The sequence below is a fragment of the Sus scrofa genome, chromosome 2, assembly GCF_000003025.6.
Source record: "Sus scrofa isolate TJ Tabasco breed Duroc chromosome 2, Sscrofa11.1, whole genome shotgun sequence".
Classification (NCBI taxonomy): Eukaryota; Metazoa; Chordata; class Mammalia; order Artiodactyla; family Suidae; genus Sus; species Sus scrofa.
In genome coordinates this window covers 77,945,370-77,965,574 of record NC_010444.4, presented here as the reverse complement: position 1 = coordinate 77,965,574, position 20,205 = coordinate 77,945,370, and the positions used below count along the sequence as shown (strand labels likewise).

Genomic DNA, 20,205 nt, shown 5'->3' with positions numbered 1-20,205 from the left:
GAGGCTACCACTGTTTAATCCCATGTATATGACATTCTGGAAAAGGAAAAACTATGTGGTAAACAGATTTGTAGTTGCTGGGGGTTCATGGGGGAGTGAGTTTGAAGTATTGTATATGATAATTGAACTGTAAACATTCACCACTCCGCTTTTGTCAAAAACCACAGACTTTTATAGCCCAGAGTAAAGCATAATGTAAGCTTCCTCGCTCTCATTTTTTTTCTCCTTTTTTTCTTATTAGGGCTACATCTGTGGCATATGGAAGTTCTTGGGCTACAGGTCAAACTGGAGCTGCAGCTGCCAGCCTGCACCACAGCTCATGGCAATGCCAGATCCTTAACCCACTGAATGAGGCCACAGATCAAACCAGCATCCTCTGGTTACTAGTTGGATTCTTAACCTGCTGAGCCATGATGGGAACTCATATGCTTTCAATTATACTACCCAGTTACAAATTCAATTACATTATTTAGGGTATTAGAACATCCCTGGATGGAATACAGAATGTGACAAGATATCTCACTGTATCACAAATGTATGAAAAAAAAAAAAAAAAAAAAAAAACCACTGCAGGCACTGGGGCAAAAAGCAAATGATTAGCAATTTGTAGATGAAAGATAAAAGGACCACATAAAAACAGTGAACACTAATTTTTTTCAATTTTTCTTTCTTTCTTTTTTTCTTTTTTGTCTTTTCTAGGGCCACACCTGCAGCATATGGAGGTTCCCAGGCTAGAGGTCTAATCAGAGCTGTTGCTGCTGGCCTATGCCAGAGCCACAGCAACTCCGGATCAAGCCACATCTGTGACCTACACCACAGCTCACGGCAATGCCGGATCCTTAACCCACTGAGCAAGGGCAGGGATTGAACCCACAACCTCATGGTTCCTCGTCAGATTCGTTAACCACTGAGCCACAATGGGAACTCCAGTTTTTCTGGTTTTTTTTCAACTTTGGTTTGAACATTTAACATGAACTCTACCCTCTTAACGGATTTTAAGGGTCAAATCCAGTTATTTTTTTGGCCATACGCTTGGTATGTGCCAGAGACAGGGATCAAATCCACACCACAGCAGTGCAAACACTGGATTATATACCACTAGGCCACCAGGGAACTCCCAAATTCAGTATTAAGATTTCAAGAAATACAGTCTGATCATCTCTTGGCACAATGTTGTACATCAGAGCTACTGGTCAACATGCCAGTATCATACTGTTTTAGTTACTGTAGATTTGTAATATACGTTGAGGTCAGGATGTGTAAGGTCTCTGGTTTTCTTCTTTTTCAAGATTATTTGACTACTTGAGGTTTTTCATGGTTCCATATGAATTTTAGAATTGCTATCTATTTCTGTAAAAAAAATACTATTTGGGGGTTTGTTTGTTTGTTTTGCTGTTGTTTTGTTTTGTTTGTCTTTTTAGGGCCACACCCAAGGCATATGGAGGTTCCCAGGTTAGGGGTTGAATTGGAGCTGTAGCTGCTGGCCTGCACCACAGCTTACAGCAACACCAGATCCTTAACCCACTGAGTGAGGCCAGGAATTGAACCTGCATCCTCATGGACTCTAATCAGATTTGTTTCTGCTGAGCCATGACAGGAACTCCAATAATACTGTGAGTTTGATAGGGGTTGCACTGAAGCTGTAACTCACTTTGGGTTCTATAGGTTTCTTCCAATCCATGAACATGGGATGTCTTCCCGTTTGCTTGTCTTGCTTACTCTTACAACAATATTTTATTTTATTTTATTTTATTTTATTTATTTTTTTTTGTCTTTTGTCTTTTTGATGTTGTTGTTTTTGTTGTTGCTATTTCTTGGGCCGCTCCTGCGGCATATGGAGGTTCCCAGGCTAGGGGTCGAATTGGAGCTGTAGCCACCGGCCTACGCCAGAGCCACAGCAATGCGGGATCCGAGCCGCGTCTGCAACCTACACCACAGCTCACGGCAATGCCAGATCGTTAACCCATTGAGCAAGGGCAGGGATCGAACCCGCAACCTCATGGTTCCTAGTTGGATTCGTTAACCACTGCGCCACGACGGGAACTCCTTACAACAATATTTTAGTTTTCAGTGTTCAATTCTTCCACTTCTTTAGTTAAGTTTATGCCTAAGTATTTTATTAATCTTGATGCCACTATAAATGGGACTGTCTTCCTAATTCTCTTTTCAGATAGTTGGTTATTAGTGTATAGATACCACAATTGATTTTTGTATTTTGATTTTGTATTCTGCCATTTAATGCAATATGTTTTATCTCTAGAAGATTTTTTTGTTTTTGGTCTTTAGGGTTTTCTAGAAATAACATCATGTCATCTGCAAACAGGGAGTTTTACTCCATCTTTTGCAATTTTTATGCCTTTTATTTCTTTTTCTTGGCCAATAACTCTGGTCAGAATTTACACTACTATGTTGAATAGAAGTGATGAGAGTGGCCATCCATGCCTTGCTCCTGATCTTTGTGGAAAAGCTTTCACTTTTTCACTATTGAGTATGTTAGCTGTACGTTTTTCATACATGAGCTTTACTATTTTGAAATTATTTCCCTCTATTCCTAGTTTTTTGAGAGCTTTTATCATGAAAGGATGTTGAATTTTATCTAATTTTTTTTCTATATCTATTAGGATGATCTTGTGTGCTAGGGGTCGAATCAGAGCTGCAGCTGCTAGCATATGCCACAGCCACAGGGATGCCAGATCGTAGCTGCGTCTGTGACCTACAGCATACTTGGACAAAACACTCTGGGTACCTAGCCCTGTGATGAGCTAGGACATAATCACCACATGCCTAGATGGTTTTGGATCCCTAACTTAATCTCCCTTTAATGCAGGCGGATATTCAGAAACTATATTTACTGGGAGTTCCCATCATGGCACAGCAGTAATGAACCCAACTAGTATCCATGAGGCCGCAGGTTTGATCCCTGGCCTCACTCAGTGGGTTAAGGATCTGGCATTGCCATGAGCTGTGATGTAGGTTGCAGATGCAGCTCGGATCCTACATTGCTGTGGCTGTGGCGTAGGTCGGCAGCTAGAGCTCTGATTTGACCCTTAGCCTGTGAACTTCCATACGCTGCAGGTGTGGCCCTAAAAAGCAAAAATACATACATACATACATACATAAATAAATAAATAAAACTATATGTTCTGGCCTTTGGGTTTGCCACTGAAGAGATCAACAGGAACATAAACTTAGTATATTGTCTACATTTCCTACAACAGGTCAAAGGACATTGGCAGAAGTCACAACAGACAAGAGTGGGCCAGGCCAATCCCAATTTAAACTGTGAGAAGCAGAAGAGAGCCACAGTTGTCACTACCAAAACCACATCAGCGTTTTCTTGCTCAGGAGGATACTGTTGGACTCCGCAAATTCCCATAGGTGGAAATGAAGGTGAAGTGGGGCAGAACTGAGTACACATCTTGTTCAGAGACATAATATGGCAGTAAAATAGGATAGAATGTCTCTGTACATCAGTAAGGGGGAAAACCAGAATGCACAGAACTCCTGTAGTGGCATGTCCTTTCCTTGGCTTGGCAACGACAAGCAGGAAGATGAAGACTTCACAGGCTTAAGTCAACCTTGGTAGCCCCCAGAAACAGCTTCTGAGTAATTTTTCCAGGTAGCCCTTGCAGTGACATTGAAAACAAAATATGCTTTGAAAAAACCCTTGCAGCTACACTTACTGTTGAAAGTAAAGTTGTTAATATATAGAGCACTTTCCATGGCAAGTGAAAAGGAAAATTATTTCAATGAATACTAAAGAAGTATCCTCTCTTTTTCTTTTCTTTCTTTCTTTTTTTGGCCACACCAGGGCATTCAAAAATTCCTTGCACCACAGCAGCAACCCAAGCTATAGCAGGGACAGCACTGGATCCTTAGCCCAATGAGCTACAAGAGAACTCCCAAGAATTCTCTCTTGATTGTTTCCTTGGAAAAGAAAATGGACCATGTGTTTTCCTTCCCATCTAGGTCTCCTAAGGTCTCTGTGATCTTCTGCTGAGTGTCAAGGGTTGGTCTCCACGTCTGAATCAGGTGCCTCCAGGAATGCTCTTCTGGCCTCAGGTATGGTGGTGCTGCTGCTGCATTACAGCTGGATCTGGGCTGGGCTGTGGTCTCTGATGATGTGAGGTGAGCATTTTCTCTGGAGGCCAAGAGAAGACATGCACAGGGGAGATCTGTGCACCCTTTATAGGGTGGATGCCTGCTGTTGAGCAAACTTTTAAATTGGAGATTATTTTTGTTTGTTTGTTTATGACTGCACCTATGGCATATGGAAGTTCCCGGGCCAAGGACTGAAATCTGACCCAACAGCCTTAAAGTACACTGCAGCTGTGGCAATGCAGGACCCTTAACCCACTGGATCAAACCCACACCTCCACAGTGACCTGAGTCACTGCAGTCAGATTCTTAACCCACCGTGCCACAGGAGAAACTCCACCAATTGGAAAATCTTATCCAGTGCCCTATATTCACCCAAAATGTGGCTATTAATTGCTATAAACTGGGCTTCTTTGATTCCAAAAACCACACTGATGAAAATGAGGTCAACAGAAAATTTCTGAAACACATTTATGTCAGCTAAGGTAAGAGTCAGCAGGCTGATGGGGGCCCAGGAGCTGTCCAGCTGCTGAAAATATGTTGAAAGCAGCTTAAGAAGAATCACAGATTTTAAAAATTGCAGTACAATCCCTCCCCAGCCCCTCCTAAGAGGTTCTAGATGGCAGAGAGTATTGTTGGGGGTGGCTAGACAAGTGGGTCCGAGCCTACTAAGCCTCCAGGAAGAATGCCCAAAGCATACAGCCTGGAGTGGTGACCCTATCAACAGCCCATTGAAGTCTAGAAGCAAAGCTTGACGTGTACTCATGAGAACAGCACCTCCATGCAGCTGGGAATCACTGAGCAAAAATGCTACAGTAACCAAAGTTTCTCAATGAGGATTTTATGTGGTTGCCACTTAAATGGGGATTCAGTTGGTGCATCAGGAATGAGTAAAGTATTTTTCAGCTTGGAAGATTTACTTAGGCAGAGCTTTCCTATTTGGAATTAATATAAGAATCTTTTAAAATACAGTAAAGAGAATGACATAATGGACACCTATGTTTGTTAACTACTGAGCCACAACAGGAACACCTCCCTGTTGTCTTTTTTTTTTTTTTTTTTTTTTTTTTTTTCCTTTTTAGGGCCTCACCCACGGCATATGGAAGTTCCCAGGCCAGACCAGGAGTCTAATAGGAGCTGCAGCTGATGCCACAGCCACAGCAATGCCAGATCCGAGCTGCGTTTGCAACCTATACCACAGCTCATGGCAATGCCAGATCCTTAACCTACTGAGCGAGGGATCAAAGCCACAACCTCAACAAATCCAACCTAGTTGGATTTGTTTCCACTGTGTCAAGATGGGAACTCCCTCCCTATTGTCCTCTTGACCCTCTGCTCTGGCCTGGGCTACAACATCCCTCTGCTTCATGTTCTGTTTCATTTTCCAATTACAAAGTCTTCTCCGCACTAAGGTTTTGAATACATTTCTCCCCACCCCACCCCTTTTTTTTAGAGTTGTATCTGTGGTACCTGGAAGTTCTCAGGCTAGGTGTCAAATCAGAGCTGCAGCTGCAGCCTACACCACAGCCACAGCAACACTGGATCCAAGCCACATCTTTGACCTACACCACTGTGGCAAGGCCAGATTCCCAACCTACTGAGCAAAGCTAGGGATCGAAACTGCATCCTCATGGAGACAACGTCAGGTCCTTAACCTGCTGAGCCAGAATGGGAACCCCCACATTTTCCCTTTAAAAATATATTCCTAGGTCCCTTTCCTCAGCTGCCACGTGGTGCTTGGTCCTTCCGAGGAAGCTAAGGCTGAGTTGAGGTGAGGCCCTCACTTCATCCAATAACTAGTACCTCGCCTGGCAGTACCCACCTAGCATTCATCCACACCATGGCCTCTGTCTCTGAGCTCGTCTGCATCTACTCTGCCCTCATCCTGCATGACAGTGAGGTGATGGTCATGGAGGATAAGATCAATGCCCTCATTAAAGCAGCAGGTGTAAAATGTTGAGCCTTTCTGGCCAGGCTTCTTTGCAAAGGCTCTGGCCAATGTCAACATCAGGAGCCTCATCTGCAACATGGGGGCTGGTGGACCTGCCCCAGCAACCCACTACTGCCCCAGCTGAGAAGAAAGCAGAAGCAAAAGAAAGAAGAATCTGAGAAGTCTGATGATGATATGGCCTTTGGTCTTTTTTGACTAAACTTCTATAACACATTCAATAATAAAAAGCTGAGCTCTTAAAAAAAAACTCCTAGAAAAAGGCCCCCTCCTAAACTGTTGGTGGGAATGTAAACTGGTACAACCACTGTGGAAAACAGTATGGAGGTGCCTCAAAAAACTAAATTTGATCCTTCTGTATAGCACTGGGAACTGTATCTAGTCACTTGTGATGGAACTTGATGGAGGATAATGTGAGAAAAAGAATGTATGTGTGTGTGTGTATGTGTGTGTGTGTGTGTGTGTGTAAGACTGGGTCACTTTGCTGCACAGTTGAAAACTGACAGAGCATTGTAAACCAACTATAATGGAAAAAATAAAAATCATTAAAAAAAAAGAAAGAAAATTAAATATAGAACTACGATATGATCCAGCAACCATTCCTGGGCATCTATCCAGACAAAACTATAATTCAAAAAGATACATGCAACCCTATGTTCACTGCAGCACTAGTCACAATAGCCAAGGCATGGAAGCAACCTAAACGTCCATTGACAGATGAATGAATTAAGATGATGTGGTACATATACACAATGGAATACTACTCAGCCATAAAAAAATCCAAAATGCTATTTGCAGCAACATGGATGCAACCAGAGATTCTCATACTGAGTAAAGTCAGTCAGAAAAACAAGTACCATATGAAACCACTTATAGGTGGAATCTAACATATGACACAAATGAACCTATCTACAAAACAGAAATAGATTCACAGATACAGCGAACAGACTTGTAGTTGCCGATGGGGAGAGGATAGGGAGTGGAATGGACTGGAAATTTGGGGTTAGTAGATGCAAACTATTACATTTAGAATGGATAAGCAATGAGGTCCTACTGTACAGCACAGGAAACTATATCCAGCCTCTTGGGATAGACCATGATGGAAGATAATATGAGAAAGGGAATGTATGTATATGTATGACTGGGTCACTTTGCTGTACACCAAAATGGCAGAACATTTTAAATCAACTATACTTTAAAATATATATAATATACATTTAATAGACACATATTTATGTATAAATATAAATAATATATAGTTAATAAATAGATACATATTCCTCGAGGTTTGTCTATGGCCTTATCTATGCTGCTTCCCTGACATTCACTTGTGTAAGTGACGGGTGAGGGGTTCCCATTTCAGGGCAGAGAACAAGGGGACCCATTTTTGAAGCCCCCTGTGCACAGGGTCCAGGGAGCCAGAGGAGAGGGGTCAGGGCTGGGGGGTTCCAATGAGCCCTCCAGGACACAGGGAGTGACAAATGAGAGCCCCAGGGACCCGAGTGTGCAGAGCTGCAGGTGGGCACTGCTGAGATGGGGCCATCCCAGAGCAAGGATCCCAGTCATCCCAGGGAACCGGCTCTGAGGCCTGGCAGGGGAGGGGTGCAGGGTATATCCCCCACCCCAAGCAAAAAGGGGACAAGGGGCTTGCTCCAGGCCAAGAACCCACATGTGACACCACAGCCAGCGTGGAGGTTCTACCGGGCAGAGCCCAGAGGAGCTGCCCTCTCACTGGGCTCAGGCATAGCCCTGTACATGGTCAGCCTCTTGGGGGCACAGGCTCCCTGGCCACACTCTTACCCACATGTGAATTTCTGCCCAGTTGCTTGCATTTAGGGGTTCAGGGCAGGAGGGGTACCCTGGGCAGAGGCCTCCTTACTGGGAGAAGGGCAGAGGTGGAGCCACTTCATACCCAACCTGCACTCAGGGCTTTCTACTCCTAGCCTCCCCAGCCCCAGCTTGTGCATGGGGCTCACTCTGCTGGGTGACACCTGCTGCCTGGGTAGGTCCACCTGACCCCCAACCTTAGCACTGGGCCACAAACCTGTGGACCAGGCAGCAGCCGGCTATTCTTCCCTACCTCCTGCCCACTGGCCCAGAGCAGCAACTATGGGTGTGTCCGACTCACCTTGCTGAGCCCCAAACAGAGGGTCTCCCCCTCTGCTGTAGGAACAGAGTCCCCAGGACAGCCATAAAGAACAGAGGTGCTATTCACATTTGTCAAGCAAATGCCCTATTTTACTAAAAATCTGCATATACATTACATTTTACAAAAACAGCATCCATCAGGATTACTTGGTCCCTTCCCAAACCCAACAAAAGGGGTCCTGAGGAAGGGTCCCCCTCCAAACGCTAGGGCTGCCCCAGGCACCCCCAGACCCCTGGTCCAGTACACATGAGGTGTGTCAGTGGAACTTGCTCCAGGATCCAGCAGGGGCATCCAGAGCCCTCACCACCATCCCAGGTGAGGGACCTGCCAGGACCACGGAACCCAGCTGGAAGCAGCTCCGGGTCTCAGGAGGAGGAGACCGGGTACCCATAGTGGTTGTGGTCGGCCTCGCCCAGGGTCAGTGTCAGTGACAGACTAGGCTTCCGCTCCAGCTCCTCCTCCTCTGGGCTGTGCTGCGGGGGCCGGACTTTGAAGAAGTCGGAGATGTACCGGACCTGGCGGAGGAGAGGAGGCAGGAGCTGACGGAATGGGAGGGACGGTGGGCACCAGGAGGGGAGGGGCACGTGGCGGGGCAGTGAGGGGAGGATAGGAGAGAGAGCGGGAGGGTCTCAGGGTGGGGTCTCTGGTCAAGGCAGGGTCAGGAACCCCCCACCCCGGAGCTCACAGTGAGGCTGGCCACCAGCGCTCCCTGCAAGAGGCCGACAAGAACATCACTCCAGTGGTGCTTGTGGTCAGACACGCGGGTGTAGCCCACGTAGAGGGCAAAGGCCACCAGGAAGAACTGCACGGTGGGCCTCAGCAGCCGTGCCCACTTCCAGCAGAGCCGGGCCTGCACGTAGAGCTGGGGGGACAAGAGCAGCTGTTGGCACAGGAGCGTGCCAGGTGCCCACCAGCCCAAAGAAGTGGGTACCACCAAGGCCAGGAGTGTGTACCGGGTACACCCAGGGCCTCCAGTTCTTATGAACACACCAGTTAGTCCACCCATCACCACCAGCACCCACCCCATTTTACTGAGGCCCAGGCAAGGGGAGTGACTTGGCCACGGCTCCACAATGGGCAGGTCACAGAGCTACAGACTCACCGCCAAGAACACCATGCAGTACATCCCAAAGGAGGAATGTCCAGAGTAGAAAGACAGCCTGAGAAAGGGGGTGGGGGTGTCAGGAAGGCGGCAAAGGGCAGCCCCTGAGGGCCCACCCTCTGAGGCCAGGCAGCTCTCTCAGCACTTCTGCTTTCAAACACCGGCCCCTGTCCCATCCTGCTGTGCTCCCAGGGCCAGGGCCCAGTACAAGGCAGGGTTTCATGTAGCACCACGGCCAGTGTCAGCACCTGCAATTCTTTCATCTTGTTTCTCCTTCTCTCTCTCTCTCTCTCTCTCTTTTTTTTTTTTTTTTTTTGCTTTTTAGGACTGCACCCGTGGCACATGGAGATTCCCAGGCTAGGGGTCTAATTGGAGCTACAGCTGCCGGCCTACACCACAGCCACAGCAACACCAGATCTGAGCCACATCTGTGACCTACACCACACAGCTCACGGCAACACCAGATCCTTAACCCACTGAGCAAAGCCAGGGATCAAACCCACAACCTCATGGTTCCTATTCAGATTCATTTCCCCTGAGCCATCATGGGAACTCCTTTCATCTTGTTTCTCTGATGACTCGAGGGAAAGTCTCAGCTGGGGCTCATGGTCTTTAAGGCCTCCCCACCGAGACACTGCAGGCCTTGAATACAGAGCCCAGGGCAGACAACTGTGTCCCCCAAGTAGATACAATCACAGCTTCACCAGACCTGTGGCTGCCCAGGGGGAGGAGGTAGGGGAGGAATGACACAGGAGGGAGGTTGGGGTTAGCAGATATAAGCTGTTATGTATAAGATGGATAAGAAACAAGGTCCTACCATGTAGGAGAGGAAACTATATTCAATGTTCTATGATAAACCAACATGGAAGATAATATTTTTATTTTTATGTCTGCATCCTCAGCATATGGAAATTCCCTGGCCAGGGACTGATTCCAAGCCACAAATGCAACCTATGCCACACCTGCGGCAATGCCTGATCCTTTCAACCTACTGTGCCAGGCCAGGGAACAAACCCTAGCCTCTGCAGCAACCCAAGCCACTATAGTAGGATTCTTACTCCACTGCACCATGGCAAGGCCGTAAGCTCTCACCTCTGGCTTACCTTCAGGTACTGCACAAATAGGACGTGAGGGCTAAGACAGAGTTGTCAACTGACATGCCTCACATAGCACACACACCCCACATGGTACACAGAGCCCATCTATAAACTGCAACTTTCTTCCTCCAGGTTCCAGGTATTTAAGGAGATATCTGTCCAATCACTAGCTAATCACTCAGCTGACAGCAGAACTTCATGGCCACTCATGACAAAGAATAAAGACTTTATAGGAGTTCCCGTCGTGGCTCAGTGGTTATGGAATCCAACTAGGAACCATGAGGTTGTGGGTTTGATCCCTGGCCTTGTTCAGTGGGTTAACGATCCGGTGTTGCCATGAGCTGTGGTATAGGTTGCAAACGTGGCTCGGATCCCACGTTCCTGTGGCTCTGGTGTAGGCCAGTGGCTACAGCTCCGATTAGACCCCTAGCCTGGGAACCTCCATATGCTGCGGGAGTGGCCCAAGAAATGAAAAAAAAAAAAAAGATTTTACAAAATTAGTTCAGAAAACTCACTAAGCAAACAACCAACAACTATAACAAACAGTAACAACAACCCCCCAATCAGAGTAGAATCTGATTTCCAGAGTTGCTACATTATAGTATTAAAAATGTTTTTCAACAAAAACAACAAAGAACAAATTAGAAGGCATGCAGGGAAAAAAAATGGAGATACCCCGGGGAAAAAAAAAGCCCATTAACAAAAGTTGTCCGTGAGGAAGCTGGGATGTGGGACTTACTAGATAAAGACTTTAAATATGCCATTTAAAGTATGTTCAGGAAGAGTTCCTATTGTGGCTCAGTGGGTTACAAACCCAAGTAGTATCCATGAGGATTCAGGTTCAATCCCTGGCCTCGATTAGTAGGTTAAGGATCCAGCATTGCTGTGAGCTATGCTATAGGTCACAGACGGGGCTGAGATCCTGAGGTGCTGTGGCTGTGGTGTAGACTGGCAGCTGCAGCTCCAATATGACCCCTAGCTTGGGAACTTCCATGTGCTAAAGGTGTGGCCCTAAAAAGCAAAAAGTATGTTCAGGAGTTTTCAGTGTGGTGTAATGGGATTGGCAGCATCTCCGCAGTGCCAGGATGAAGGTTCAATTCCCAACCAGGTGCAGTGGGTTAAAAGGATTGAACACTGCCACAATTGTGGCTCAGATCTGATCCCTGGCCTGGGAACTCCATATACCTCAGGGTGGCCAAAAAAGTAAGCAAGTAAGTAAATAAATAAATAAATAAATAAAATATGTTCAGAGAGCAAAAACAGTGAGAATGTCTCGCCTAAAAGACAATACCAAAGGGAGTTCCTGGTGTGGTGCAGCGGAAACAAACCCGACTAGGAACCATGAGGTTGCAGGTTTGATCCCTGGCCTTGCTCAGTGGGTTGAGGATCTGGTGTTGCCGTGAGCTGTGGTGTGGGTCACCGACGTGGCTCGGATTTGGCATTGCTGTGGCACTGGCATAGGCTGGCAACAACAGCTCTGATTAGACCCCTAGCCTGGGAATCTCCATATGCCACAGGTGCAGCCCTAAAAAGACAAAAAAAAAAAAAAAAAAAAAAAAAAAAAAGAAGACAATACCAAAAAGAAATAGAAGTTGTAAAAAGAAACCAGATAGGAAGTCTGGATTCAAAACTATAGTATCTAAGATAAAAAATAACCAGAGGGGCTCAAAAGCAGACCTGAGCAGGCAGAAGGCTATGTGAAAATGAAGATAGGTCAATTGAGATTTTTGATCTAAGGGAAAAAAAAAATTTTAATGAAGAGAAATGAATCGGTCTCAGTCTTGTGGTGGGCCACCATCAACTGTACCAACATATACACAACAGAACCCCAAAGGAGGAGAAAGGGGCAGAAAGAATATTTGAAGAGGTAATGCCTGAAAACTTTCCAAATTTCATGCAAAACATCAATCTACACATCCAAAGCTTGATGAACTCCAAATACAATAAACTCAAAGAGAGCCACAAAAAGACACATCATAATCAAAAGATACCAAGAGACAAAGTCAAGAAGAACATCTTGAAAGAAGCAAGAAAAGGGATTCATTTTGTATGAGGAATCCTTAATAAGATTAGTAGTTAATTTCTTATCAGAAGCCATGATGCCAGAAGGATGACATATTCAAAGTACTAAACTGGTATATGCACACTGAAGTATATGGAATGATTGGCCAGTGGGGACCTGCTACATAGCAGAGAACTCTACCCAATATCCTGTGAAAATCTATGTGGGAAAAGAATCTGAAAGAGAATGGATGTGTGTACATGTATAACTGAATCACTTTGCTGTACAGCAGAAATTATCACAACCTTGTAAATCAAATCAACTATACTTCAATAAAACCTTAAAATATGAAGAAACAAGAAAAGAAACCATGGAGGCCGGGATGACATATTTAAAGTACTGAAAGAGGGAAAAAAACCTGTCAATCAAGAATTCTAGCAGTAGTAGATGGGAACACCAACCAGAGTTCCCATGATGTTTCAGCAGAAATGAAATTGACTAGCATCCATGAGGACGCATGTTTGATCCCTGGCCTTGCTCACTGGGTTAAGGATCCGGTGTTGCTGTGAGCTGTGATGCAGGTAGCAGACACAGCTCAGACTCCATACTGATGTGGCTGTGCCGTGGGCCAGCAGCTACAGCTCCGATTCGACACCTAGCCTGGGAACTCTCATATGCTGTGGGTGCAGCCCTGAAAAAAAAGCAAAAAAAAAAAAAAAAAAAAGCAGCTATTTAAAATATAAACATCAGGAGTTCCCATTGTGGCGCAGCAGAAATGAATCCGACTAGGAACCATGAGGTTTCGGGTTCGATCCCTGGCCTTGCTCAGTGGGTTAAGGATTGCCATGAGCTGTGGTGTAGGTCGCAGGTGTGGCTTAGATCTGGTGTTGCTGTGGCTGTGGCTGGCAGCTCTAGCTCTGATTAGACCCGTAGCCTAGGAACCTCCATGTGCTGTGGGTGCGGCCCTCAAAAGACAAAAGAAAAAAAATTTTCTTAAAATAAATAAATAAAATATAAACATCAGAGTTAATGTGTTTGGGTTTATCATTTGTTTTTTTTTTAATGATTTTTATTTTTGCCATTATAGTTGGTTTACAGTGTTCTGTCAATTTTCTACTGTACAGCAAGGTGACCCAGTTACACACGCACACACATAAATATACACATTCTTTTTCTCACATTATCCTCCATCATGCTCCATCACAAGTGACTAGATATACTTCCCAGTGCTATAGAGCAGGATCTCACTGCTTATCCCTTCCAAATGTATAATTTGTTTTTACCTACATGATTAAAAAAGAAAAAACATCCTACTGTACAGCCGAGGGAACTATATCCAGTTCCTTAGGATAGACTGTGATAGAAAATAATATAAGGGAACACATATGTGTGTTTGTATGTGTATAAATACATACATACATATATATATATATATATACACACTTTGCTATACAGCAGAAATTGGCACATTGTAAATCAACTATAGGAGTTCCCGTCGTGGCGCAGCAGAAACAAATCTGACTAGGAATCGTGAGGCTGCAGGTTTGATCCCTGGCCTTGCTCCGTGGGTTAAGGATCCGGCATTGCCGTGAGCTGTGGTGTAGGTCGCAAACACAGCTTGGATCTGGCATTGCTGTGGCTCTGGCATAGGCTGGCAGCAGTAGTTCTGATTAGAACCCCTAGCCTGGGAACCTCCTTATGCCGTGGGTGTGGCCCTGAAAAGGACAAAAGACGGGGGGCGGGGGGGAGACAAACCTTTAAAATAAATGAATAAATAAATCATCTATACTCTAATAAATTTTAAAAAATAATAACAGAAAGAGAAACTGCATACAACTAGATTCATTCTCGTCACTCCACAATGAATACAAGTGTTGAATCATGTTGTGCATTTGAAATCAATATAATGTTATATGGCAACTATACCTCAATTTAAAAAAAAAAATGTGAAACAATTTTTTTTCTTTTCTTATTGTTTTTTTTTTTTTTTTTTGTCTTTTGTCTTCTTAGCGCCGCACCTGCAGCATATGGAAGTTGCCAGGCCAGGGGCCAAGTTGGAGCTACAGCTGCCAGGCCATACCACAGCCACAGCAACTCGGGATCCAAACCATGTCTGCAACCTACAACACAGCTCACGGCAATGCCAGATCCTTAATCCACTGAGCAAGGCCAGGGATGGAACCCGCATCCTCATGGTTACTAGTCAGGTTCGTTATGGCTGAGTTACAATGGGAACTCCCTGAAACAATAATTATAAACCTATATTGATGAGTATACAACGTATAAACTTTCCAACTAAAAGGCGGAGATTGGAAAATGGATTAAAAACATAATCTAACTTCATGCCACATACAGGAGAATCATTTTACATTCAGAGAAACAAATAGGTTAAAGTACAAGAATGGAAAAAATATTCCATGCAACCAGTAATCAAAAGACAGCCAGGGTGATTCTAGTATTCTCAGACAAAATAGACATTAAGACCGAAACTGTTAGGAGACAAAGGACATTATGTGTGAGAAAAAGGATTTGGAGTTCCCATTGTGGCACAGCAGAAATGAATCCAACTAGGATCCATGATGTTGCAGGTTTGATCCTTGGCCTCACTCAGTGCATTAAGGATCCGACGTTGCCGTGAGCTGTGGTGTAGGTCACAGACTCGGGCTCAAATATGGCATTGCTGTGGCTGTGGTGTAGGCCAGCAGCTATAGCTCCAATTCAGCCCCTAGCCTGGGAACTTCTATATGCCACGGGTGTGGCCCTAAAAAGCAAAAAAAAAAAAAAAAAAAAAAAAAAGGATTGATCCATTAAGAAGACAGAACAATTAGACATAAACACCTAACAGAGCCCAAAATACATGAAGCAAAAACTGAGAGAAGCTACAACATGGGTGAACTTTGGAACATGGAAGAATCTAGACACAGTGTGTGTGACTCCATTGACAGGAACCGTCCAGAACAAGCACATCCACACAGAGAGTGGGTTCCTGGTTGTCAGGGGCTGGGGAGGGGGCACTAGCTTGTGGACATGGACATGGAGCTTCTTTCTGTGTGATGAAAATATTCTAGGAGTTCCCTCTGTGGAGCAATAGGATCGGCAGCGTCTCTGCAGAACCAGGACGCAGGTTGGATCCTTGACCAGCTCAGTGGGTTAAAGGATCTGACATTGTTGCAGCTGAGGTATAGGTCGCAAGTGCTGCTGGAATCTGATCCCCTGGCCCAGGAGCTCCACATGCCTCGGGCAGCCAAAAAAGAAGAAAAAAAAAAAATTCTAGATTGGATAGTAGGGATGGATGCCCAATGTTGGGAAAGTACTAAAAACCAATGAAGTGTATACATTAAGATGGTTAAATTGAGGGATTGTATCCTATGTGTATTTTATTTAATTTTTTAAAGAAGGAAAATAAGGTCACCAATTAAGTGAAAAGTTTCTCAGTAGAGATGAGAGATGATGAGAAGCAAGCGGAAGAGCCCGAAATTCAGGGGAGGTAGGTCACTCCTCCTGACATCTACTGTTCTGCTCCAGGACCTGACATCCCTGGCCCCCACCCCAACCCCAACCCTTGTCTTCAAGAGGCAGGTCCAAGGGCACCTCTAGGCTTTGTTCCACCCTTGTCATCTACCCAACATGTGGTCTTTTTGCCCTTCTCTGGCAACTCATCCGGCAATATCTGGCTCCTGACAATCCTCCAGCCCCCACTCTCCTCCCCAGGGGTGGGGTGTCTGTGGCCCTGGTCCCTCAGCACTGCCCATCTGGACTCCAGTTCCCACTGGTGTGGAGTGTCTATGACTCAGGCCCTCTAGCACCACCCACCTGGACTCCAGCACCCCAGCACTGCCCACCTGGACTCGGTGACATTAGCAGGGCTTCCCCTGCACACATCCACCTGCACATACACCGAGCAGTTGACACGGCTCCAGTCGGGGTCACACACCGCCAGGAAGTTGGGCCGCAGCCGGCCAGTCATGTACTTAGCCAGGTCTGTCAGCGACTGGCTCACTGCAGCCCCAAACAGGAATGTCCCCAACACCTTGTAAAGGGCGGCCAGGTAGTTGTTGAAGTCAGAGCGGGAGTAGAGGCGGTCTGTGTACACCAGGTAGGCCTCCCCGGCCGACACCTGTGGGGAAGCAGCCAAGGGCTTCAGGGGTCAGGGCTCCCGGCCTCCCTGAGGTCACTGGTCTTCCCCACAAACACCACCCTGAGCAGAAGCTACCTGCTAACAAGCCATGCCGCTCTACCAGTCCCCCTGGGCCTTACCAGGATGACGGTGGCTGTGATGATGACCCCAGCCATGAGCCCATGGGTGATGGTGTCTGGACGGTAGGGGTACCGGATGGAGTCATCTCCGCAGTAGAAGCCTCGCTTGTATGGAGCGTTCACAAATGTCAGGATGGTGAAAGGCAGGGAGGCTGGGTGGGGAGAGGAAGCCGTGGCCACGAGGGTCTCCCCACCACACAAAGGGGCCTGTGTCTGGCACTGGACACCTGCTGAGGCCTCCCTCCTGGTTTCCTCACCTCTGGGCCTACCTGACAGCTGGGAGGAGCTTTCCTCCTGGCAAGTAGGAGGTTGTGACCCATTAAAACTCTTCCCAGTTCCCCATCATCAGACAGACACCAATGTCCTCCCCAGGTGCTGTCCACCCCCACCCACATCTCCCACCCTCTGCCCTCACTCACTTCCCTCAGCCTCCTCTCTGCCCTTCACAAATGCCGGCAAGCATCCACCCCAGCCTTCACTCCTGGCCTTCTCACTGCCCAGAACCTCTCTGATTTCCATCCACTCTCCTGCCAGCCCCATGCCTGCAATCACTCTTACAGCAGGAAGCTTCCATCCTTGTTGCTTCCCAACCGTGTGTAACTATGCAATCTGTGTAGGATGCTGGAATGGCCCCCACACCCACCCCCTCCATGAGCAGCCTGGGTCAGCGGAGGGGAACTGTTGTGTTCCAGGCTGGGTCCCAAAGGCTGCTCGGGGTCCCAGAGAAGGGAGACTCCTTGCTCACAGCTCAAGGGCTGGCCAGGGATCAGGAACACACCAGGGTGAGGCCTGCATGCACCCACTGTCCTTGGGCCAGCCAGGCCCTGGAAGCTCAGTCCGAAGGTCCATTCAGGAGCCATAGGCACAGCCACAGCACAGGAGTCCTGCTCCCCAGGGTGCAAGAGACCAAGCCAGGCAGGGTGCCCTTTGTCCCAGGCAGGGCATGTCATACGTGTAAAAGGGTGTGGCTCTGCTGGGGCCTGAATACCAGAGCAGGAGGAGGGCAGGGCCAACTCCAGCTCCCAAAGGCCAAATTCAAGGACCCCCCCCCCCCGCCCCCCAGCACCACTCATGGGAAAGACTCAGCAGAGAAAACAGAGGGTCTGCCTGGTGGAGCTGAGAGGAGCTGGGAATAAAAATAACACGTTCAGATGACCGGAATCCCGGAGCTGGCTCAAGAGGGTGTCAGGCAGGCCCCACAGAGAATGTGGCTTAAAGGGGGAAGTTCCGGGCAGATCTGGGGACAAGCACAAGGCAGAGGGATGGCCAGTGCAAAGGCCTGGAGGTGGGCCTGGAGGGCTTGGAGCTCTGGGGAGAAGGGCCCTGCGGCAGGGGTGGGGAGGAGGTTGGGAGCCATGAGTGAGGTGGGGGCTCAGGTGGACTGGAGCAGAGGGAGGGAGCATGTTCTCATAGGATCTCTCTGACTGCTGTGAATGAGGGCAAGGGGAAGGCAGAGAGGCCCAGGAGGGGGAGGGGCAGGGCTAGAAGATGCTGAGAAAGTAAGTTGAGCCCTCTACCCACAGCCTGACCAGGGCAGGGGCTTATACAGGGTGCCTGTCACCCTCCTAACTCCTGTCCCCAGCCCTTTCTTCTAGAGATTCAGACACCCCCAATCGGACTGGGAGCTGGGCTCTCCTGGGACTCAGGCAGCAGAGCTCAGAGCACGAGAATCTGTCCCTACGTCCCCATGGCAGACACCACCAGAGCCTCCCACCCTTGCATCACCCCCCAGGATTTTTCTCAGGGCCCCTGCCACCATTTAAAAGTGCACTGTTCATGTACTGAGGCTTCCAGAATGGGAGCCGGGTCTGCCTGGGCCCCCAGCACTTGGCGCACAGCAGTGGCACACAGCCTAATCTCCACACCTGCCCTCCCCATTGCTGTGTGATCCCCAGCAGGTGGCTGAACATCTCTGGGAGAAAACTGGGAGTCATAACAGCACCTCCTTCACAGGCTGTTTGGAGGAAAAGTTTTAATTTGCATGTCTCTTAGTGCCTGGCATACAGTTAAGTGCCACACGAATGTTCAAATAAGTAATACAAGTTCTCAGAAAATGATGCCCAGAGTTTGCAGACGCCCCCTGGGGACTTCCTACTGGCACCTGGTCCACTCCAAAAGGGGTCTCTTCTGGGACGTGGGAGGAGAGCCTGGCCTCAGCAATCAGTCAGGACCGACCCCTCGGTTCCTAGCCGAGGGCAGGAACCAGACTGGGGGGAGGGCAATTTAGGCCGGAGGGGCCCCTCCCTGCGCCAGGGGTAGAATTCCTGGGCCATTGTCCACACAGCCCCAGAGCAAACACTCAGCCTTTGTTCCTGGGACCCTGGAGGAGTGGCGGGAGAGGGGGCCTCGGGCGGCCCCCTCCCCCCACGCCTGGCTTGCAAACTCGCTGGACAGGTTTGGTGCGCGCCACCGCGAGGCCTCCAGTTCAACAGCAGCCTGAGGCTCAGATTTCTCCGGTCTCTCCCAGGCCCGAGGCGGGAGGGTGGCTGGGCGCAGGTTCGAATCCCACCACTCCCCGTCTCCCGGGCCAGGGCTCAGCCCCCTCAGAGCCCACAGGGACTGCCAACCGAAGGCGAAGGGTAGAGGGCCTCCTGGCGGCGACCTGCAGCCGCTCCCGCACCGGCCCGCCCCAACCTGGCCACCGCCCGCGTGAATCACCCTCCCGGCCGAACCGAGCGGCGCTGCGCCTGGCGGGCGGGAGGGGGAGGCTCGTGCGGCCCCGGAGGCGACTTCCTCCTGCCGCGGGCGGAGGACACCAACCCCTTCGATCTGGGATACGGGGGAAACAAGGCCGGGGAGGGCGCACGCAGGCGCCAGGGCACGCGGGGCCCAAAGGTCCTCCCCCGGGGTCCCCCCTACCTTCATGGGCCTCCAAGAGGTGGAAGCACCGCGGCTCCCCACCCGTCCCACAAACTTTCGCGGGACCGGGGACCCGCACCGTCGGGGAAGGGATTCCCCCCCTCACACCGGGGTCCCCTCGGCTCTTACCGACCAGTACGCACAGCACGTCGAGCAGCACGAAGACCCACCTCCGCTCCATGCCGCCCCCGCCCCGGGCCGCGCCCGCGACCCCCGGCGCCCGTCCCAGCGCGTCCCGTCGCGTCCCGGCCTGGCCGCGGGGTCACATGGCCGCGGAGCCTGGCCCAGTCGGGGAGCGGCGGGCAGGGCAGGGGAGCGGCGGGCTGGGCGGAGCGGACCAGCCGGGGGAGGGGGCGGACTCTGCCCCCGCCCCGCCCGCAGCGCGCAGCGGGGAGGGGCGTGGGGTGCGCGCCAGGGTGCGTCCCGGGACCCGCGGCCTAGAGGAGAGGTTGTCAACGCCCAGCACTACCTTTCCCCCCAGACCGGGAGGCTGGGGCTCAGTGTCACACACGGATTGGGTCGGTCGAGTCGGGGCGAAAGAAGGGACAAACGAAGGGGTGAGTGAGGGGGTGAATGGACAAGCCTGCAGGATGTGGTGTGGAGGAGCACGAAGCTCTGGCTCCGACAGGATGCACTAGGTGTGATGTGCCCTCTGCACCTCGGTTTCCTTTCTGGGGAATGGCACTCGAGCTG

General features: G+C 48.9%; 1 protein-coding gene and 1 pseudogene across 3 annotated transcripts; one reads left to right on the top strand and one right to left on the bottom strand.

Annotated features, from left to right (window-relative positions):
- LOC110259384 lies at positions 5,681–6,296 on the top strand (annotated as a pseudogene).
- PLPP2 (phospholipid phosphatase 2) lies at positions 8,257–19,815 on the bottom strand. 3 transcript variants are annotated; one of them, XM_005661428.3, is made up of 6 exons: positions 19,683–19,815; positions 16,654–16,805; positions 16,239–16,513; positions 9,298–9,355; positions 8,881–9,057; positions 8,257–8,710 (listed from the first exon to the last, which is right to left on the bottom strand). In XM_005661428.3, exons 2-6 carry the CDS (start codon positions 16,687–16,689, stop codon positions 8,561–8,563), a joined length of 696 nt encoding a protein of 231 aa, XP_005661485.1. In that variant the 5' UTR covers positions 16,690–16,805; positions 19,683–19,815; the 3' UTR covers positions 8,257–8,560.